Here is a 10,140-nt window from a genome sequence, read left to right on the forward strand (position 1 = left end):
ACATTGTGAAGATATTCATCTTCCTGTCTAAACCGGGGGCGGGGAATCTTTTTCAGCCAAAGGCTGTGTTGCCTTCTCACAGGCAAACATGCAAGGGACACATTCCAGCGACGGGTGGGGCCTTACATATAAAGTGACTAATAAATTTAATCATCGTAGTATAACAGTAGTAAAAAAAATCCTATGTGGTTAGAGACCTGCCTCCCTTCACACTTGGTATGTGCAAGTGGTAAAACTTGCACACAAGAAAATCTGCTGTGCTGTGTAAACAAACTTTCAAAGTCTGCAAATCAGCATTTGAACTCTGATCTTGAAGGTTCAAGTCTAGGAAATAGATATCATTGACCAGTATAGGTTGGCTGGAGAATACATGAGATGTAACACAGAGGGAGATTCCAAAAATGGTTTCCAACAGCAATGGATTTGGAAGTTGGGCATAAGCGGCCCTGGCAGAGCTTGGCAGGAGGTTTGGCTATGCCTGCTATTGTTGCTTTCCAGGGCTGGCAGGATTCCCAGCCACGCAATGCCAGCTCTGGGCGACTCGTTTTTCCCATGGGACACTGTCCAGGCCCCCTGTAGTGAACGTCCAGGACCTAGGACTTGCCTGCCAATCCTGTATCTCTACGGCAATGTGTCTGGTAAGATGGGTGCATCTTGGTTTTACACTGCCCCCTGCTGGCTGTCTCTGGCACTTGGAGGGGAAAGCAGGGGAAAGCAAAAAGGTTAGGAAAAAAAGGCTAGGCCTACTGCAGAACTTGAGGTCTAGATCTAGGCCTGGTAGGGTGAGCCATGGAACATGCTCGTAGCACCCCAATTCCAATACCAGGGATCACTGCCTGAGCTGCCCCTGCCACACCTTGCTGAGGGCTGCAGTCTGCTTGCTATAATCCTGCCTGCCCAGTGGTGCCCTCAGGGTAGGATTTGGGGCAGATGTCTAAGGCCTCTCTTAGCAGGAGAAGGAAGCCCCCCAAATGCAGCAGGGCCAGGTAACCATGTTTTGAAGTAAGTGGAGAAATGCATATTATCATCTAAAGAATCCAACCACATGACCATTAAGCCCAGAGTCTTGAAAACATCGTGTCATAGCGTGGGCGACGTCAGCACAGGGGTGGTTCCCTTGGGTGCAAAATTGTTGTTGTTGTTTAGTCGTTTAGTCGTGTCCGACTCTTAGTCGTGACCCCATGGACCAGAGCACGCCAGGCACTCCTGTCTTCCACTGCCTCCCGCAGTTTGGTCAGACTCATGCTGGTAGCTTCGAGAACGCTGTCCAACCATCTTGTCCTCTGTCATCCCCTTCTCCTTGTGCCCTCCATCTTTCCCAACATCAGGGTCTTTTCCAGGGAGTCTTCTCTTCTCAAGAGGTGGCCAAAGTATTGGAGTCTCAGCTTCAGGATCTGTCATTCCAGTGAGCACTCAGGGCTTATTTCCTTTAGAATGGATAGGTTTGATCTTCTTGCAGTCCATTTTCTTGCAAAATTGTTAAGGGGTGCACAATTTCAACACCCTGTGCTGCACACTTCTGTTGCTGGGCTCCGTTGAAATTCCAGAACTGTGTGTGGAAAATTGGGGCACTTGGAGGGTATGGTGGTTTCCAGCACCTGGTGTTCAGAACCTTACTGCCCCACAGAGCAGAGCTTCCCATACTTTTATGCCGGTGACACACTTTTTTTAGACATGCATCATTTTGCAAAACAGCAATTCAGTTTTACTAGCAAAGCAGAGGTTAAATTAAACCCTTTCAGTTAGAGCAGTCACAGGCAGAGGACCAGGGAGGCTCAAAGAGGGGTTATGCATCCTGATCTCACTATGCCTAAACCCCACCTGTAAGGAGCTGTCCCCCTTAGATCACCTAGGAATGGCCCTACTCATATCCTGGGGAAACTGCAGTTTACTAACGTTTATATTCCCCCAACTAGCAAAAAAACCCTGACATTGAGGGCAACCGGAATAGACTGGATTCTTATGTCAGGTTACTGCTAGCAGATTATCTGGGAGCAAAGGTCCTGCTGGTGGGCGACCTAAATGCAAGGTTAGGGCCGGATGACCCCAGTTTAGAGACTAAATACAGGCATAAAATAGGGTACCCTGATGCCTCTGGCCCGGAGGCTTTCCAACTACCAAGGCAGTCAAAGGACCAACCCCTTTTCAGTCCCGGGAGGAGCACGGGGAGTGCTTGCATGACACACCTATACACTGCAGCCGACACACTATTGTGTCGCAACACATAGTTCGGAAAGCTTTGCCATAGAGCGTAGGTAAAACATATGCATTGTAGCTAGTAGCCACTGACAGCCTGAGCCTCCATGAATTTGTCTGATTCTCCTTTTAAAGCTCACCCATGGGTGAAAGAGAGAGCGAAAGTATCCCAGTGTTGCTCCACCTCTTCCTCTTTTCATGCCGCACCTCCTTTTGCTGAGAAGTTTCAGTTCCCAACTGGCACACCCAGGGAGTGAAGGGGCACATCGCTGACCACAGCAGGAGGAAATAAGCTGCACTTCGACTCAAACCTCACGTACCATGGGAGAAGGAGGAAGCACACTGGAGCAGCTTCTTCAGCGGATGAGAGAAAGACCCAAGGCTAAAGGTGGGTCTAGCCATGGCAGGACCTTCGGGGTTTGGTGGGGAGGTTTGGCTTCAGTCACAGAGGCGGCTTGCAAAACAGAATGAGTGGAAGGGCAAAGAGGAAATGATGGGGATGGAAAAAATGGGTATTTCCCATGCCTATCTGGTTGCTTGTGCAATAGTATGCCCATGGCAGCATTCTTGCGTTCGCCTCAAGGAGCTTCCCTGACAGGCAAAAGCCCAAGAGGGCAAGCTTTCCCTCTCTGTTGAAACTGTCTTTTAGCAGTCGGTGTTTTAAAAAGAGCGAGAGATATTACAACTTGCAGACCTTACAGTATGAGGCTTTGTAAACTTTGGAAATGATTGCTTTCTTGCCTCTGACCGGATCACAAGCCTGCGGTTTCAGATTCCTCCAGTCATACCGCCTTGAGCTTCCTCCCATGTGGCATTTACAAATCACTCGACAACTTGAGGTTGCTCAAGGTCTGAAGCGGTCCTTTGTTTAGCTGTGGAGGTTTGCGGAGGCTTCTTTTGTCTCCTCGCATATTGTTATGCTGCTCCTCACTTTCCTGAGAGGAGAGAAGTGTGGTTTTGTGCGGTGTGTTTTGTTTCCTTTGGATGAGAGGACACCCAGGGATGGGGGCAGGTGCTGGCGATAGGGGTTGATGTTCTGCTGGGCCAGAGCTGAAGACCCACTGCCAATCTGCGCAGCCTGCTTACTGGTCCTCTCTCCTTGTTGCCCATCCACCTGCTGTCTCTGAGGGCACAGAAACAGAGTCAGACCATTTGCTCCATCTGGCTCAGGACTGTCAAAACTGACTGGCAGCAGTTCACCAGCGGCTCAGACAAGGAAATGTTTTCCCACCAAGAGAATGAACATTGGCACCTTCCAAACGCAAAGCCACTTTCCTAAATAAAACTACAGGTGTGTAAAAGGAGTTAGCATGCCGTAACTAGCATGTGTGCAGCCTCCCCGTGAGGATAGGGGCAGCAGGGGTGGGGAACCATCACCCCATTGTGATCATGATCAAAATGACACACCCCAATTTGCTGTTAGCCGCAGCAGGAGCCCATGGGAGGTTCTTTCCTGATACAAATCACAGTTTGTGAGTAACCAGGATGGTGGCAGGAACACAAGGGTTAAACTCCCCCCCCTCTCTGCCCACCACCATCCGGATTCTGCTTAGCTTCACCCCTGCCCCATGTTGCCTATTTATTTAATCATTCTAAAAAGTGCAGATCAGTTGTTTCCACACATCTACCTTGGCCCTGGCCCCTGGGTGAGTAAGTGGTGACAGGATGAAGGAGAAGGAACAGCTGACCGCCATTCATCTCACCTTCTTCCTCTGTGAGCAGCTGTGGGGCTGGTTTCAGAGGAAGAAGCCAAGTGCATGGTCAGGGGCGACAGTGGCAAGGAAAGAGCAAGAGAGAGAGTATGTGTGTGTCCATGCTGGCTGGGGCTGATGGGAGTTGTAGTCCAAATTATCAGGAGAGCACCAGGCTGGGGAAAGTTGACTTAAACCTACAGCTCTGTTTTCTCCTGCCTCCATTTCCCCTTTGTTGCATTTTAGACGCTATTCTCCTTCATTCAAGACTAACATGTTTTGGGGAAGTCACTAAAGACTGGCCTGCACAGTGTAGAAGGGACACTTTTCGCTCCTTCCCAGGATCCCCCTGAGTACCATTGAGAAGATGTTCCCCCCTCCTATGGCAGGCAGCTCCTTTCAATATAATAGGTGGGGCATGAACAATGGCCCCTTGCTGTGCCTTAGGAATAAGGAGAGAACTCTGCTGTACCCCCATATTGCATCCCTGAGCCTTTGAAGGGGCAGAGAATGTGGGCAGTTTACCCCTGTATATGACTAGTGAATTCATATCAGCACTCCTCCTCAGTAAACCTTGCAGAAGAACCTAATGTTTCTAGCTGCCTTCATGTCAGTGCAGTGTACTAGATTACACATTTCACCACCGTGCGTTTAACTCACTGGAAGCATGTTCATATTCTTGTTTTAGGAGCTGAACGTCTTCTGTATGAAGCTGCTGCATGATGGTTCTCTCAACCCAAGATGGAGAAGAAACAACTGCCTTTGGTCCTGTGAAACCCACAGTATGACATACAGGAAGCACAAAGAGCTCACAATGCCCAATTTTAGACTTGTCTCCATGATGCTCTACATACTGTTAGTCTTCTTTGTGTGGCCGGATCAGGGCGTTCATTCTTTCGGGCTCGCTCACTGTATCCTTTCCCCGAACAGACCGGGCCTTGCTACCTGCAGTGGCCAGGCCATCTCCAACTTGACTTCTGTTACCCTCCAGCTGCCCAACTCCACCCGCTGGCTCAATGCCTCCAACAACAAAGTGACACACCTGACCTCAACAACCTTTTCCCATCTTCCTCACTTGTTGGAACTTTACTTGGACCACAACAACATATCAGGCATTGAGTATAATGCCTTCCAAAGCTTGGAGGACCTGGAGGTGCTTGATCTGAGCTGGAACCAGCTGGTGTCTGTGGAGTCCTCCATGTTGTCCAACCTCGGGAATCTGCGTGAGCTGTTTTTGGGTCACAACAGTATCGCCACATTGCATCCCAGCTCCCTCATATCCCAGGTGGCTCTCCAGGAACTGCACCTTCCCAACAATAATCTCTCTAGTCTCCAAGAGGTGGCAACAGCTACCCAAGGCTTGGCCAACCTTACCTTCCTTGACTTGGGATCCAATCAGATCTCTACTCCATGTATGGGCCCCAGTTGGATTGTCTTTCCTTCCCTGAGGAACCTCAGCCTCAACAGCAATGGGATTTCCAGGCTGGACTTGTCTAACTGCTCCTTCCCTAACTTGCAACAACTCAACCTAACCCATAACAACATGTCACAAGTGGAGGCTGGATCCTTTCGGGCCACCCCTGTTTTGGTGGAGTTGTCCTTCAATATGAACCCCCTGGATATCTCCCAGCTTATCAATGCAACTCTCCCTAACCTAACCATGTTGCATTTATCCAGTATGAATCCACCATTAAATGAGAGCATGTCAGCAGCTTGCTCCTTCTTCAAAAGCTTACCCTCTTTGACCTCTTTGGACATCCAACATTCTCAAATGAATGACACTCAACTGAGGCAGCTGGGTTCCTGCACTAATCTCACGTGGCTGGATCTGTCCACCACGGGGTACAAGTATCTGAAAAATGGGGTCTTTGAAACATTTCAAGGCCTGGAATTCCTCTCTCTGGAGAAGTGCAAAGTCCTGAGGCTGAGCTCTAGCGCCTGGGGGAAGCAGATGCAGCTACGTACCCTGATCCTAAGGAGAAATTCAATTTCCCAGTTGGAGGATTCTGTCTTCCGTCCTTTGAACCATTTGAGCTATTTGGATCTGTCAAAGAACCACCTGACCAACCTTCAGCAGAGATCCTTTTTTGGCATGGAGGCATTGCGGACCCTCATCCTGCAGGGCTGCCAGATCACAGCTGTCACCCGCAACACCTTCCATTATGCCCGTAAGATGGAGTTCTTGGACTTGAGGGATAACAGCATCAAATTAATCAAGCCCCGTGCCTTTTTGCTCAAGCATGTGGGGACTCTCCTGCTGTCAGGAAACAAAATCCTCACTGTCAAAAGGAATGGCTTTTACCAGCTGAACTCCCTGAGATATCTCTATCTAGACCACAACTTGCTTTACAAGCTATCTCGGGGAGTCTTTACACCACTCAAAAAACTAGAAATCTTGGACATCAGTCACAACCACCTCTTTACTTACAACAAATATGATTACCCGAGTCCTTTTGCTGGTCTCCGCTCCCTTCGCAAGCTGGACCTTAGTTTTCAGAGTCCTAGACTACCCATTTGTCCCCCAGACAAAGTCCTCCAAGGCCTGGGGAACCTACAATACCTCTCTTTGAAGGGCAACCCCAGTCTCTTGTTCCTTAACATCTCGTTTGTTAACCTGACTAGCCTCAAGTCCTTAGATGTCTCCGAAATCAGTCCATTCAATGACTCTTGGAAACCCTCATTAAATTTCTTCCAAGGCCTGGGTAACTTAAGCCAACTCTGGATAGATGACAGTGCCATCAAGGACTTGCCTGAACAAATATTTTCTGGTTTGACATCACTAGAGCAACTATCCCTGAGCAAGAATGACCTGAGGAACATCAGCAAAAAAACGCTTGGTGGGCTGTCCTCCTTGAAATACCTGGATGTGTCTGGGAATCCCCTGACATGCTCCTGTGATAATGCCTGGTTTCAAAACTGGTCTGTGTCGGAACCAAATATCCAGGTGTCCATGCTGGGCTCATATCATTGCTTTGGCCCTGGCACGACTGACCGTCTCTTTGCTTATGAAGACTTCTCCTTCTGCTTTGAGACTAGGGGAATATACTTCTTCATTGCCACCACTGTGATCACCCTTTGCTTCCTGTTTACTGTTTTAGTCTATGCCAAATTTGGTTGGACCCTCAGACATGGCTACTACCTGCTGAGGGGCTGGGGCGTCAAGCGCCTGCGCCAAAAGGGACAGGAATACCAGTATGATGCCTACATTTCTTGTTGTAGTCAGGACCACGAATGGGTGGTGAACAATGTTCTGGAAAAGCTGGAAGTGCAAGGAGAACCTAGCTTGCGGCTCTGCTTCGGGCCTAGAGATTTTGCGCCTGGAGAATATTACATAGACAACGTTCAGAATGGAATAAGCCAGAGCCGCAAGACCTTGTGTGTGGTGAGCGACAATTACTTGGAAAGTGAGTGGTGTTCGCTGGAAATCCAACTTGCTTGTTCCAAGATCTACTACCAGAGGGAGGACCCTCTGGTTGTGGTCTTTATGGAGGAAATCCCTAACTACAGGTGAGTGAGGATAGCTCATCAGCCGCAAAGGTGAGACAGGAATATATGGCACCAAGGCAGGAGATCTTATTTCATTCATTCCTTCTGTTTTGAACATTTCTTATCCTTTGTTTAAAATAACCCCGGAGGAGGGTACAATTCCACAAATCATAATAAAACCACAATTTGATATTAACACCCATGTTCAGAAACGCTGGGGAAGGCCACTGCCTTCGCGCCCTTGCTTGTGGGCTTCCCATATGCAGCTGGTGTGGGAATGTTGTAGGTACTAGGAGAGGATATATTGATTTAATAGTATCCTTCCTAACTCACACTTGTGAGTCAGCAGCAGAGCGACATTCCCCAATATATAGCAGGAAGCTAGTTGGTAGATTCGTTTGAATCTCTTTACTTAAGCAATCCAATCTGGCTTTGTTCAGATTGGATTTTGTTCCTGATAAGTCCCCTTTTTATCCCTCCTAAAAAATAATAATAATAAAGACACAAGAAGCTTCTTTTAAAAGTAACAAGAATTTTACTCACATTCAGTTCACAGTTGGATTCCTGAAGGCAGGCTTTAGCTTAGAGTTAAAGAAGAGGGTTTGAGTTCATCCCATATGGGAATGAGCCCATGTCCTGGTGACTGAGAGCCAGCAGACAGCAAAATACATCAGTATCAAGAGAGCATGGCATCAAGAGAAAGAAGAAGGGAGGTGGCTGCGTGACCAGCCCCTTTTATGGGGTCTCCCAGGGTCACATGCAGGGGGAGGAAGCTCCAGACCAGGTGTGACAGGAAGTCCTCCTAGCTGTGGAGTAACCACCCCCCCTGCATGTCCACTCTAGGCAAACAGGAAGTGTTGTACTTGACTGCTTATGTTACATCCCCCATTTGGTTGGCCACCAAGGGAAGCAGGATGTTTTGCTTAGATTCAGCCTTTGTCTGCTCCAGCGGGACACTTCTTGAGAACCCCGTTGAGTACGTTTGGGTGTGGAGTATGGTCAGTGTGTTAAGGAATGGGAAACCTCAGCCCTGCTTTCTTTCCTTCCTAGGTTGTCTCCCTATCATCGCCTAAGGAAACTGATGAAGCAAGAGAGCTACCTCACATGGCCTGAGGACCCTGAGGCTGAGAATGTGTTCTGGACCAAACTGCACGAGGCCTTGAGCTGTGGAGAGCCAGAGCAAAACACTACGCAATTTGGCGTGACTTGTTAGGTGGCGGCCGCAAAGCAAAACACTGTGACTAGTCTTCCTGGTATCGGTTAACCTACAACAGTGCTTCTCAACTGTGCGGCCTTTTAGCCAACATAAAAATCCCACACACATACCCCCTTCAAACCTGGCTCCTCTTATAAGTTTATTTGAATTTCCAAAAATAAAAAAATGGAATGTTGTGACTTTTAATTGTAAATAGCATTTTGTGTTTAATAATAGAAATGAAGGTATTTCATACTTTTATAGATAAATAATATTGTTGTTGTTTTTACTTAGCTTGGAATATGTTTTTTAGAAATAAGGTAAAGGTAAAGGTACCCCTGCCCGTGCGGGCCAGTCTTGACAGACTCTGGGGTTGTGCGCCCATCTCACTCAAGAGGCCAGGGGCCAGCGCTGTCCGGAGACACTTCCGGGTCACGTGGCCAGCGTGACAAAGCTGCATCTGGCGAGCCAGAGCCGCACACGGAAACGCCGTTTACCTTCCCGCTGGTAAGCGGTCCCTATTTATCTACTTGCACCCGGAGGTGCTTTCGAACTGCTAGGTTGGCAGGCGCTGGGACCGAGCAGCGGGAGCGCACCCCGCCGCAGGGATTCGAACCGCCGACCTTTCGATCGGCAAGTCCTAGGCGCTGAGGCTTTAACCCACAGCGCCACCTGCGTCCCTTTTTAAGAAATACATCCCCTCAAAAAAAAAAAAGGAAGAAGGAAGGAAGGAAGGAAGGAAGGAAGGAAGAAAAAGAAAGAAAGAAAGAAAGAAAGAAAGAAAGAAAGAAAGAAAGAAAGAAAGAAAGAAAGAAAGAAAGAAAGAAAGAAAGAAAGAAAGAAAGAAAGAATCTCCTCCCTTGAGATCTTTATACAAGCCTCTGGGGTGGCGGAGCCCCACTGGCTAAGAAACACTAACCTAGAATGACATGAAGCAGAAGGAAGAACATGTACTGCAATTGCCGCCACCAACAAAGGATGCCATGGCACTTTCCATCTCTGGATGACAGAATGTTTTATAAGCAATGCTCCCTAAAATTGGACAGGGACTTGTGGGGCTCACATTAACTATCTGGGGGGAGGCGAGTATAAAAATATTGAATCTAGTAAGCTGATGCCTTACAGTATTACCTTAAAATTCATTAAAAGAAAAGAATTAAATTGAGTTTTTTAAAAAAATCAGTTGGGGATTAATCAGTTTTTTTGGGGGGGAATAAATTCTGAGCATGCGTTCAAGGTTTATTGCTGCTGTATGATGACTGGGTGTTGAAGAGCTTTAGAAGCATTGTTAATATCAATAATTGCGGTTATTAGGATTGTTGTCTTAAAGGCTCGAAATTCTAATGGCAAAATTATATAATTCCCTCAGATTTGTTTGAAATGTTGTCTGTATCCTGAACGATACGCTTTTATGGGTTGCTAGTTGAAATAGCTCTCCTTGACACCTGCTTCTTGTCTGTATGTAATTATAGATGGTTAGTACAATGACTTCGATCCCAAAAGAGTAACTGGGCTGAATCCATTGCAGACACGTAAATTAATTGCACTTAACCCCACTGAAATCAATGGGAA

At 47.6% G+C, this 10,140-nt stretch overlaps 1 protein-coding gene across 1 annotated transcript; it reads left to right on the forward strand.

Annotated features, from left to right (window-relative positions):
- Nucleotides 1–2,277: 2,277 nt before the first annotated feature.
- On the forward strand, nt 2,278–8,880 carry LOC309355249 (uncharacterized protein). The gene is made up of 3 exons (XM_081885909.1): nt 2,278–2,584; nt 4,576–7,394; nt 8,424–8,880. Exons 2-3 carry the CDS (start codon nt 4,594–4,596, stop codon nt 8,584–8,586), a joined length of 2,964 nt encoding a protein of 987 aa, XP_081742035.1. The 5' UTR covers nt 2,278–2,584; nt 4,576–4,593; the 3' UTR covers nt 8,587–8,880.
- Nucleotides 8,881–10,140: the final 1,260 nt, after the last annotated feature.

This window comes from Podarcis melisellensis (genome assembly GCF_964234715.1).
Source record: "Podarcis melisellensis genome assembly, chromosome: 13".
NCBI classification, from domain to species: domain Eukaryota; kingdom Metazoa; phylum Chordata; class Lepidosauria; order Squamata; family Lacertidae; genus Podarcis; species Podarcis melisellensis.